Raw genomic sequence first — 13,104 nt, 5'->3', positions numbered from 1 at the left:
CACTTTTTACTCTCACCGTTGTTTCATTGGAACCTAAAGCTGGACACTTAATCGATTTTTAATTATGACATCGATTATGGCTTCTCAAGATTATGAAAATATAATACCTTTTTTTTCCGGATTATAAATCGCACCGGCCGAAAATGCATAACAAAGAAGGAAAAAAACATATATAATTCGCATTTTTGGGGGAAATTTATTTGATAAAATCCAACACCTAGAAGTTACATTTGAAAGGCAATTTAAAATAAATAAAAAATAGTGAACAACAGGCTGAATAAGTGTACGTTATATGAGGCATAAATAACCAACTGAGAAGGTGCCTGGTATGTTAACGTAACATATTATGGTAAGAGTCATTCAAATAACTATAACATATTGGGGCGGCATGGCGTAGTGGGTAGAGCGCCCGTGTCAGAAACCTGAGGGTTGCAGGTTCGCTCCCCGCCTCTTACCATGCCGTTGTGTCCTTGGGCAGGACACTTCACCCTTGCCCCCGGTGCCGCTCACACCGGTGAATTAATTTTTAATGAATGAGGTGGTGGTCGGAGGGGCCGTAGGCGCAAATTGGCAGCCACGCTTCCGTCAGTCTACCCCAGGGCAGCTGTGGTTACGAAAGTAGCTTACCACCACCAGGTGTGAATGAATGATGGGTTTTTAACATGTAAAGCGACTTTGGGTACTTAGAAAAGCGCTATATAAATCCCAGTTATTATTATTATATAGCCTTTCTGAATCCGGACAGGATGTTTTCGGTTGTCACTGAAGCCCATGCTTTGTCGATCCATCCAATGACAATCCAGAAAAGTTGCATGGCGCTTTCTCCCGGATTTTCGTGAATCTGTGCTCCGGGCCTGTTTTGCTGCCAATGGAACTGGCGCTTTACAGAAAGTAAATGGGACAATGAAAAAGGAGGATTACCTCCAAATTCTTCAGGACAAGCTAAAATCATCAGCCCGGAGGTTGGGTCTTGGGCGCAGTTGGGTGTTCCAACAGGACAATGACCCCCAAACACACGTCAAAAGTGGTAAAGGAATGGCTGAATCAGGCTAGAATTAAGTTTTTCCTTCTAGCCGATAGATAAATCCTTACTTGTTAAAAACAATACAAATGACACATAGTACTTTTACTTAAATGCAGTTTGAGCACACCTTTTTTGTTGCCGGATTTGGGGCAGCTTTTTTTTTTCTTCCTCTTTGCGGAATGTTTGCTGCAAATAACACGCAAAATGTGTTGCTATGGACACCATGTTTGTTTACAATGAGCTCGTACAGCTCACCCGCTACCTGACCTGACTGGTATGAGCGGTACAGAAAATACCGTATTTCCTTGAATTGGCGCCGGGAATATAGTATTCGCCTGCCTAGAATTACAGCCGGGTCAAACTCGTTTCGCAAAATAATTAGCGCATGCTTGGCACGTCCGCCGGGTCAAATATGAGTCATTAAATGACTCCCGCCTCCTGGTGGTAGAGGGCGCTAGTGATCCTTCTTGCGACTACCAGTACTGCAGGAGACAGGTACTGCAGAAGAAGACAACAAGCAGCAAGCATGAGCAGCGATTGTTTGCTTGCACTTTTAACATGGAGGATTACATATCTAAAATAAAACAGTTTTCTAAACTGGACTTTCAATCGAAGCAGGAGGTAATAATTAAAGGAATATCTCCAGAGACTTTTAAAATTGAAGAAAGATAAGAAAGACTGCCTTTGATCAGAAGCAGCTGCACATGGACCCATTTACAAGTAAAGGTAAGATCATAATAAAGTTTTTTTTATTAAATGTGTTTTTCATGATAAGGTATGCGCCGGAGTGAGAAGAGGTTTTAAAATAATTAGCGCATGCTTGCCCATTCCGCATGGTTTTGGTAACCGCAGGAGTGAGAAGAGGTTTTAAATTAATTAGCGCCCCTGCGGCTATTCAAGGAAATATGGTAAATGGGGCTGTGGTGTGGTGCAGGACGCTGAGCAGCAGGCAGGCGGTCAACCTGGACTACCTATACTACCTGCGCCAGAACCTGCTCAGCCCACTCCAGAAGCTGGCAGCAGAGGGCGCCAGGGAGGCAGTGCGGCTGCTGGACGATTACCAGCTCATCAAGGAGGACGTGGACAGCATGATGGAGATCAGCGTGTGGGGGGGGCAGCCTGACCCTTACTCCAAACTGGACCCTAAGGTTAGTTGTGGGGGTCATCCTTCCTTCAGAGAGGTCGTGATCGTTGTGCGCCACCTCCTTTCAGGTGAAGGCAGCCTTCACTCGGGCTTACAACAAAGAGGTGCACCTGACGCCATACTCCTTGCAAGTGGTGAAGAAAGGCCGGCGCGGCGGCGGCGTGGAGGAGTTTGACGTGGAGGACACTGAAAAGGACACACCTGTGTCTGAGGACGAGGGGGGCGGCCTCAATGCGGACGCAATGATCAAAGTAAGTTTTCAAAGGCTGAATTATTGATCATACAGAGCAAGGGCCGCATAATGAAAAGTAAAAACAAAAAAACAGTACAAATGTTTGAAAAATGGAGCAAAAATATGTAATATGAGAAAATAACTGACATTTTATTACAAAAAGTCTTAAGTATATGGGGGCCATTTTTATTTCTTTATTTTTTTAAATGCTAAAAACAGACGTATTGTTGGAAAAAACAACAATGAAAGTGTAATTTAAAAAAAAAGCAAAAATGTATCATATAATGAGAAAGAAGCCGACATTTTAGTACAGAAAGTCCATTGGGGTCCATTTTGATTTTTGATTTTTTTAAATGCTAAAAACAGACGTATTGTTGGAAAAAAACATAAAAATATTAATATGTAATATGAGAAAGTAACTGAAATTTTATTACAAAAAGTCTTAAGTATATGGGGGCCATTTTTATTTTTTTAAATGCTAAAAACAGACATATTGTTGGAAAAAACAATACAAATGTTTGTCGAGCAAAAATGTATCATAATGACAAAGAAGCTGAACTTTTATTATTAAAAGTCCAAGTATATGGGGTCCATTTGGATTTTTTTAAATGCTAAAAACTGAAGTATTGTTGGAAAAAACAATGAATGTTTGAAAAAAGAGTACAAATGTATCATGAGAAAGAAGCTGAAATTGTTGTACAAAAAGTCTGATTATATGAATCAGAATCAGAAATAAAAAAAATAGATTTCAGCACAATCCCAATCAAGATCAGACAAACATTACATGGCAACAGAACAGGATCGCTGACCTAATTAGGAACCGGTACCAAAAAATACCGGTACTTGGTATACATCCATACTGACACCAAGTCTTGATGTATATCTGTCTGTAGCATTTTTTTTTTTTTTTACAAAATATCAAAATGTCCTAAAACATTTTTTTTTAATTTCAGATTTTCTTTCTCATATCACGACTTTTTGCTCTTATTTCTTAAATTTTTACAGTGTTATTTTTTTCCGACATGTTACGGGCTACAAGTGACCCCTGGGCCGCACTTTGAACACCCCTGGCACGGAGCGTGAAATGATCGCACAGATACTACTATATTTATTGTCCGGCAATACTGCCAAATTTTTGGATCGGTTCGATATCGAGCCAGTATTGATCAGCGATTACGTAAATGATTTGTGCCTTTTAATTTGCGGCCTAATAAAATGCCAGAGGAAGTAAAACATTTTTGAAAGTCTACTTCCTGCTTTTAATTGTGTTTTTCCCCACACAGCAGAAGAAGACCAAAAGCACCAAGGAGGCCAAGGCGGAAAAGAGAGAGCATTCCGGCAAAGGCAAGGGGAGCGGGAGGGGCAAGGGAAAAAAAAAAGATAATTGATACTTCTTTATCCCGACTTTTTTTTAAAGAATCCCTAATCATGTCAATACACCTCATCTGGAGTGTGAAATATCCAACACTCACCTTGTAAATGGAAATATTGTAAAATAGAGATATGCCACACGTGTGTGTGTGTGTGTGTGTGGTTTATTTAGCGCGGACTTAATGATACACATGATGTACCAAGTATTCTTTCAACAATATTTTGTGGCGGTATCGACCTGTGCTGTATCGCAGCGATATCAGTTGGTTTCATAACATTCGGACTCAAAGTCCGAATCTGCAGCCATGAAGGACAAAGACGCGTCTTGTTGACAAGTTCGATGTATTCACAAATGTCTGAATTTCAATTCTTTCTGCACTCAACGGCTCTGTGCCCGGCACTTCTGCAGTTAAGTAGGCTTCATGACACAGGCGGAGGGGAGGAAGTTGTCGCATGCCTTCTCTTCCCAGCAATTTCCATCTGCAAACACACAAAAATAATCAAACGTTGTTGTATATTAATATTAATGCAAGGTGTTAAAGGTCTAATATTGGACTACAGTATTTTCCGGACTATAAGGCACATTTAAAATCCTTTTTTTTTTCTTCAAACTTGACAGAGCGCCTTATAACCCGGTGCGCCTAATGTGAGGAGTATATTTGGTTGAGCTTACCCACCTCAAAGCTATTTTATTTGGTACATGGTGTAATGATAAGTGTGACCAGTAGATGGCAGTCAAACATAAGAGATAAGTGTAGGCTGCACCGTTTGATGTGCTTCAACATAGGAGTATTATTATGGTGTGTGTATAAGGTAAGACATATCTGGTATTTTTTTTGCAACATTATGCAAAAGCAACGTTTCTTACCTTCTGGTACCTGCTGATGTGTATTTGGGATCTGCATAAATCCTGAAAAACTGCACGCGTCCACCTTTGTAGTCCGTGTCGACACCGTAGTCGACAAGCGTCTTCTTTTCCTCTATCTTCTCGTTATGGGACATTCATCCTACGCTGTTGCCATTTCTAATATAAAGTAGTGTAAAGTTCTTACTTATATCTGTCAGTAAACTCGCCATGAAAGCGCTAAAACATACCGGTGTAGTGAGTTTACATTATTCACCCAAGGAACTTTAGTTATTAGAGAGTTCCGGTCGGACGGTTTTTAACGGGACACATCTCCGGCGTTGTTTCCGGATGAGGAGATGCTGCTCCGTTATTGATTTGAGTAAAGTCTGAATGTCATTAAAACAGTTAGCGCCATCTTTTGACACTTCTTGCACGCTACACCGCTACTACAAAGATGACGGGGAGAAGACGCTGTCGAAGGTGATAAGACCGCCCACAAAACGGCGCATCCGGAAGCGACTTGAAGATGATGTGTAAAACATCATCTATGCAACATTTTGAGCAAAGAACCACCATCACATGTTATGTAGACCACAAGGAAGTCTTTTACATTTAGAAAATAATAATAATAATATGACTCCTTTAATGCGCCATATTATCTGGTGCGCCTTGTATATGAAAAAAAGTTTTAAAAAAAGGCCATTCATCGGCAGTGCGCCTTATAATGGTCCGGAAAATACGGTATTTCACACCTGACATCCACTTTAATGATACCAAGTACAAGAGCGTATCTAGTCGATACCACTATGATTACATCGATATTTTTTATCGTCACAAAATCTTTCTTCCTTTTTAAAAAAATTCATATTATGTTTATAAACTCAGGAAATATGTCCCTGGACATGAAGACTTTAATTATCACCAATGTATGATCCTGTAACTACTTGGTATCGGCTTGGTACCTAAATGTGTGGTATCAAACAACAAGAATAAGTGATTATTACATTTTAACAGAAGTGTAGATAAAACATGTTAAAAGAAAGTAAGCAGATATTAACAGTAAATGAACAAGTGGATTAACAATCCATTTTTACAGCTTGTTTCTCATAAGTTTGACAAAATAATAGGTGTATAAATGACACAATATGTTACTGCATATGTCAGCTGACTAATTAGGAGTCTTTGTTTGTTTACTTACTACTAAAAGACAAGTTGTCTTGTATGTTCACTATTTTATTTTAAACTTGCAATAAGAAACGTATGTTTACCCACTTTTTACATTTACACTGAAACTCGGCACTTGTTCGACATAATTGAAGTCATATCACCTATAATAACGTAACGTTAGGGAGTGGGACAGGAGGACGCAAACGTTAGCATCTGAGCTACAATGCAAACGGACATTTTAACAGCAACTTCATGCGAGGTTAGTCTCTTCACTAAAGAATAATAAAACAATCAAACTTACAGCTCCCGCGACTAGCTGTCTGACGCAGAGCTTCAGGCTTCATTTTAAGATGTGTAGCAAAGCCTGGCTTTTTTTTCACAGGTTGACAGACTTCTGGAGCTAGCTTCTCTTTTCTCAAAAGTCTAGCAAACAAGGAAGGTGATAGAACGTTCTCACACTTGGGGCCTGATCTACCGAGATCCAAATACCACGTGCTAAACAGTGCGTGCTATACCATGAACTATCACTACAAAATAGCGCTTTGCGTGCGATCTACTAAGACTGCCCTATATAAATGATACTTTTGCGTTTTACTACCACCATTGTGTGCCCATGGAAACACTCATTTCCCTCCACATTCATGTGTTCATGCTGTCTTTGCAATGTTGAACTAGCAGCACATATCTAAGGTGTACTACCCTTTTCTGCAACATAGAATCGCAATCTATAGACAACAAAGTCTTTTTAGCGCATTGACGCAGGAAAGCTGCCAACATGACAACACTGCAGCGCATTCATGTGTCTGGAATGATCCAAACGCAAGAAAATGCATATTGCAAGACATTTTTTTAAAAGTATTAGATATATTTTAATACATTTCCTAAATGAAAAAAAAAGAACACTTTAAAAAAATGCCAGCAGACACCAAATTAGACTTGTTTCAATCATCACCCTAAATCAGGGATTCTCAATCTGTGGTTTGTGTACCAATAATGGTACGCAAAAGAAAAACTTCATTAAATTAGTGTTTTATTTTTCTATATTAAAACAGTTTTACTGTTCAAACAGTGGCCAAAAATGTTAATCATACATGTTTAATAAAAGCCCTGCCTTGTTTTTAATGAATACTTAGGCCTACTACGCTACTGTATTGTGTTGTTGACTTTGATGGTACTTGAAAATAAATAAATGATAAATGGGTTATACTTGTATAGCGCTTTTCTACCTTTTTCCGAGGTGGTACTAGGTGAACGTTTGAGAACCGCTGTCTTAAGTCATCCAGCAGCTATACAATTATAAAATGATATTGCTGAACATACAGTAAGTCTGATCAATGTTATATTGATGAAAATGGATGGATGGAAGTCCGCACATGTCAAAGGATTCTTTGCAGCTGTGTCAGTTTGCGCGTATAATTCAGACGTGCTAGCAAAATACCCCAAACAGCGTCCGCAGAACAGTTTCAGTCCTAATATTTCTAAATTTTCACGCTAAATGATTATATTTGCATCTTCCCCTCCCAGTATTGTTGGCGTTTTGGTAAGCAGCGTATATTCTGAATATTCATGTAAAACAGTTAAATAGATTTCGCTTCTTATTTTGCTGACTGAAGAGAAGCAATCCTCGGCTTAATAGATCAGCTTTGCGTGTGCTATCAAGTTTGAATACACACAAAACTTGAGTAGATCAGGCCTTTCGTGTTCATAAACACACTTTTTTTTAAGTATACCAGTGTTTTTCAACCTTTTTTGAGCCAAGGCACATTTTTTGCGTTAAAAAAATCCGGAGGCACACCACCAGCTGAAATCATTAAAAAACGAAACTCAGTTGACAATAAAAAGTTGTTGTGGCAATTGTTGGATACGACTTTAAACCACAACCAACCATGCATCACTATAGCTCTTGTCTCAAAGTAGGTGTACTGTCACGACCCGTCACATCACGCCGTGACTTATTTTGAGTTTTTTGCTGTTTTCCTGTGTGTAGTTCTTGTCTCCGGCTCCTATTTTGGTGGCTTTTTCTCTTTTTTTTGGTATTTTCCTGTAGCAGTTTCATATCTTGCTTTGAGCAATATTTCTACTTTGTTTTAGCAATCAAGGATATTTCAGTTGTGTTCATCCTTCTTTGTTAGGACATTGTTGATTGTCATGTCATGTACATTGTGGACGCCGTCTTTGCTCCACAGTAAGTCTTTGCTGTCGTCCAGCATTCTGTTTTTGTTTACTTTGTAGCCAGTTCAGTTTTAGTTTCATTCTGCATAGCCTTCCCTAAGCTTCAATGCCTTTTCTTAGGGGCTCTCACCTTTTTGTTTATTTTTGGTTTAAGCATTAGACACCTTTTTACCTGCACCTTGCCTTCCGCTGTTTCCGACATCTACAAAGCAATTAGCTACCGGCTGCCACCTACTGATATGGAAGAGTATTACACGGTTACTCTGCCGAGCTCCAGACAGCACCGACACTCAACAACGGCACATTATATGAGACTATAATTACTGGTTTGCAAAAAATATTTTTAACCCAAATAGGTGAAATTAGATCATCTCCCACGGCACACCAGACTGTATCAACAGTGGTTGAAAAACACTGATGTATATTATTGTTAGAACAGGGGTGTCAAACTCATTTTCATTGACGGCCACATTGTAGTAATGGCTGCTTTCAGAGGGCCGCTTTTTTAATTAATTGACATTATGCATGTGGGTAATAACCATTAATCACGATTAATCGAAATGCATTTGATTATTAGTTTTGTATGTATAACTTGCTTTAAAACCATGAATAAAGATGACAAGCAGATATTTAAATATTTGTTTTTATCTCTCAAAAATAGTTTTGCAATACAGTATATAATATAATTGGCATGATCAGATAACATTAAAGTTTAAAATATGCTTTTTTTTTTTTCTGTCAAAATTGAAATAACAAATGCGTTTAGTAAAAACAAAAGTTTTTTTCCAGGCTTTCGCGGGCCACATATAATAATGTAGCGGGCCAGAACTGGCCCCCGGGCCTTGAGTTTTACGCATGTGTGTTAGGACATCTTAGAATGTCCATTTTGCTTAATAGAGGACCTTTTAAGACACAGGTGTCAAACTCAAGGCCCGGGGGCCAAATTTGGCCCGCCACATTGTTTTATGTGGCCCGCAAAAGCCTGGAAATAATATGCGTTAATAAATATTTTCTTACTAAATATATTTGTTATTTCCCTTTTGACATTAAAAACCATGTACCGCGTGCAAGTGCATATCTTTTTAAAATTCAATATTATCAAAATCTAAATATGTCATGTATTCCAAAAAATGTTTTTGCTAAAATAAAGATAAATACTGTACTTAAATATCTGATTGACTTATGGTTTCAAAACAAATGATCAATCAAATTGTAGGCTAAAATAGATTTTATGGTTAAATTTTGCCGACAGAGTTTTTTTTACCTTAAAATCGACTTTGGTACTGTTTTTTTCCATATACAATACGATAGCAAAACATTAAAAAACAAACAAAAAATACATTAAAACAATATTTTACGGTAACTCTCTTGCTTGAATTTTATCACTAGAAACAGTGGTATTGTTATTCCATTCCATTTATTAATTATTTTATATATACTGTAAAAGACCCACTGCTTTTACTGTACATTTCTGGTGAGTGAGCTGTCAGTTTTTAAAAGTAAAATTTTATTATTTTTTTGCAGCTTATGTAAAAAAATATATTGTCTAGTGTGTGAATGTTGTCTGTCTATCTGTGTTGGCCGTGTGATGAGGTGGCGACTTGTCCAGGGTGTACCCTGCCTTCCGCCCGATTGTAGCTGAGATAGGCTCCAGCGACCCCAAAGGGAATAAGCGGTAGAAAATGGATGGATGGATGGATGGGTATCATGTATATACGGAGCCCCTAAAGGGACATGGGGGAATTTTTTTTTTCATAATTTAAAATTTTTTTTTTTTAAATTATAAAAATTTTTTTTATAGGCGTATCTCATGTCTAAAAAAAAAAAAAAAATAAATAATTATTTTTTAAATTTTTTATAACTTTATAAAAAGTTTATTGTGCGCACGAGAACGTTTCTCGCGCTCACGACATGTATCTTGTGCACACGAGTTTATCGTGTGCACAAGATACATGTCTAAAAAAATAAAATAAAATAAAAAATAACATTTCGCCCATGCCCCTAACCAATCTGGCGCCCTAGGCAAGATTTTAGGTGGCGCCCCCCCACATCGGCAGTGAAGTGTATATACTCACAAGAAACCGAATAGCTTTGTCTTTGACCTTTTTTTTTTACTTAAAGAAAGCAAATTAACAATCAGAATAGTTGACAACATTACAAAAAATATGGATAAATAAATGAATATAAAAAATGAATATATGAAATACAATATTTTTTACATGCATAAACACAAAATAAAACGTGTCAACAAGTTGCAGAAAATAAATTAAAAATACAATATAAATAAGGCACTGCACAAAACAAGATATCAAACCAGTATGACTTTAACAACTATACTACAAAAAAAGGGGATCCTACAGTTCTCTATTTGTGCTTTTTAATATTGCATTAACTAGAATGACTTACAAATTACTGTACACCAGGGAGTACTGTAATTACCTAACGTTACATTATTATTTTCCGTAACAATTTAGCCCCCTCCACAATATTAACCCGACGTTAAAACAGAACTAGCTATTTATTGATTAGCAATTGCCGAATCATGTAACATTAGCTTAATGCTAAAAAACTAAGGTTACTATCACATTCTGTAACAGACAAATAATTTCATGTAGGCCAACGTTACCTACCTGCTACCTCTGTCCTTTTCTCGTTTCTCCTCTTCTTTTCTCTTTTTTCTTCCCTGGGCACCTGACAGTTTTGGCCGTTTTGACATCTTGTGTTGATTTTTTGATGTGGTGACGTCCAAAAAGAGTCATGATACGGGAAGGGAGGGGGCGCACCGTGCCGAGGGAGGGGGGGTGTAATGTTGTAACAAATAATATTTCTATTAAATAGGCTTTACTTTGCATTTTAATTAACGTGGGATTATTTTATGTATTTAGAAATAATAGTACCAACTTTTTATTTTTTTATTATTTTTTTCCTCCAACATTTGTGGCACTGGCGTGCGCCCCCTGATGGACAGCGCCCCTAGCATTTGCCTATACGGCCTATGCCACGAGCCGGCCCTGCTTTAGGGGCTCCATATATATACATGTATATTCATATATTACTCATTGTTAAAAGCGGCCCTCTGAGGGCACCCATAACTGTGATGTGGCCCTCAATGAAAATGAGTTTGACACCCCTGTTTTAAGACATGAGACTTGTGGTATTCATTTGTATGTGAGTCACCTTTAACAGAAGCATACAGACAGCACCCCTCTGCTTTGTCTTCTTTTGGGTGACCTGGGCACCAGTTCCTAAAGTCCATTTTTGTTCCGTCCCACCAGAACCACACATTTGTCTACACAGCAGGAGAAATAACAAAGAGAAAAAGCAAATCCATAGGATCGTATCATACTTTGATGGACATAACATCCAGATGTTGAAGAAATGACCTGTTGGCAAGATGAGCCTCCGATCCACACAGCGGTCTGGTTTCCTGCCAAGTGCTGGATCAAGTCTACGTCGCTTTGGTTGTGCACTGATGCAAGGTTGGCCCCCATGTTCTGACAATGTTTCTGAAAGACGACAACGAGATGCCAGTTGACAAAGTCAGCAAGTACACTTAAAAAAAAAAAATCCTCCTAATTACCTGAGCTGTAGACCAAATCATGGTATTGGGAAGTAAGTGGAAACAACGGTTCCCTGAGGCGGTCCAATTGCCAGGGCAAGTACTGTTGGCCAGGATTTGTCCTGAGGAACAGGATGACGTTTTAGGGACTGACGTAGGGTGAGGTACAGTCGTGGTCAAAAGTGTACATACACTTGTAAAGAACATAATGTCATGGCTGTCTTGAGTTTCCAATCATTTCTACAACTCTTATTTTTTTGTGATGTAGTGATTGGAGCACATACTTGTTGGTCACAAAAAAACATTCATGAAGTTTGGTTATTGTATGAATTTATTATGGGTCTACTGAAAATGTGAGCAAATGTGCTGGGTCAAAAGTATACATACAGCATTGTTAATATTTGCTTACATGTCCCTTGGCAAGTTTCACTGCAATAAGGCGCTTTTGGTAAGCATCCACAAACTTCTGCTTGAATTTTTGACCACTCCTCTTGACAAAATTGGTGCAGTTCAGCTAAATTTGTTGGTTTTCTGACATGGACTTGTTTCTTCAGCATTGTCCACACATTTGAATCAGGACTTTGGGAAGGCCATTCTAAAACCTTCATTCTAGCCTGATTTAGCCATTCTTTTACCACCTGTGACGTGTGTTAGGGGTCAAAATTGAACTGTTTGGCCACAATACCCAGCAATATGTTTGGAGGAGAAAAGGTGAGGCCTTTAAGCCCAGGAACACCATTCCTACCGTTTTGCTGCCAATGGAACTGGTGCTTTACAGAGAGTAAATGGGACAATGAAAAAGGAGGATTACCTCCAAATTCTTCAGGACAACCTAAAATCATCAGCCCAGAGGTTGGGTCTTGGGCGCAGTTGGGTGTTCCAACAGGACAATGACCCCAAACACACGTCAAAAGTGGTAAAGGAATGGCTAAATCAGGCTTGAATGAAGGTTTTGAAATGGCCTTCCCAAAGTCCTGACTTAAACATGTCAGGAAAACTCACAAATTTAGCTGAACTGCACCAATTTTGTCAAGAGGAGTGGTCAAAAACTCAAGCAGAAGCTTGTGGATGGCTACCAAAAGTGCCTTATTGCAGTGAAACTTGCCAAGGGACATGTAAGCAAATATTAACATTGCTGTATGTATACTTTTGACCCTCACATTTTCAGTAGACCCATAATAAATTCATAAAAGAAACAAACTTCATGAATGTTTTTTTGTGACCAACAAGTATGTGCTCCAATCACTATCACAAAAAAATAAGAGTTGTAGAAATGATTGGAAACTCAAGACTCATGACATTATGTTCTTTACAAGTGTATGTACACTTCTGACCACGACTGTATCTACTCTGTGCTTGGTACAGCACGTCATTCATAGCATTCAAATGCAGAAAGAAGAGAAATTGCTCAACGGGCTCACCATCAACTGCAGTCAGTGCCATCGCGGCGCAAAGCAGGGACGCAGCAAGCGTGGCTGTTGTTGAGGGTCTCATTTTAGCACGGAGCTGAACCACGGTCGCGTTTCTCTCCTGCTGGGTTTTATAACAAACAGATCAGAGTTCAGCACACATCAAAGGGCGATGCACC

The 13,104-nt window shown here is 38.7% G+C and overlaps 2 protein-coding genes across 3 annotated transcripts in view; one reads left to right on the top strand and one right to left on the bottom strand.

Annotated features, from left to right (window-relative positions):
* Positions 1-3,915, top strand: part of rfc1 (replication factor C (activator 1) 1) — a 41,116-nt gene extending 37,201 nt beyond the window's left edge. The window contains exons 21-23 of one of the 2 annotated variants that reach the window (XM_062027250.1): positions 1,959-2,172; positions 2,237-2,419; positions 3,687-3,915. In XM_062027250.1, the coding sequence (XP_061883234.1) occupies positions 1,959-2,172; positions 2,237-2,419; positions 3,687-3,788 (499 nt within the window). In that variant the 3' untranslated portion in view covers positions 3,789-3,915. Of the gene's footprint in view, positions 1-1,958; positions 2,173-2,236; positions 2,420-3,683 lie in introns of both variants that reach the window. The other variant, XM_062027249.1, reaches the window with a different exon arrangement.
* Positions 3,916-4,096: 181 nt separating this feature from the next.
* LOC133634184 (type-2 ice-structuring protein-like) lies at positions 4,097-13,104 on the bottom strand. The gene is made up of 5 exons (XM_062027251.1): positions 12,938-13,104; positions 11,538-11,638; positions 11,341-11,463; positions 11,135-11,246; positions 4,097-4,251 (listed from the first exon to the last, which is right to left on the bottom strand). Exons 1-5 carry the CDS (start codon positions 13,008-13,010, stop codon positions 4,181-4,183), a joined length of 480 nt encoding a protein of 159 aa, XP_061883235.1. The 5' UTR covers positions 13,011-13,104; the 3' UTR covers positions 4,097-4,180.

The sequence above is a fragment of the Entelurus aequoreus genome, linkage group LG18, assembly GCF_033978785.1.
Source record: "Entelurus aequoreus isolate RoL-2023_Sb linkage group LG18, RoL_Eaeq_v1.1, whole genome shotgun sequence".
Lineage (NCBI taxonomy): Eukaryota > Metazoa > Chordata > Actinopteri > Syngnathiformes > Syngnathidae > Entelurus > Entelurus aequoreus.
This window is presented reverse-complemented; position numbering and strand designations above follow the sequence as displayed.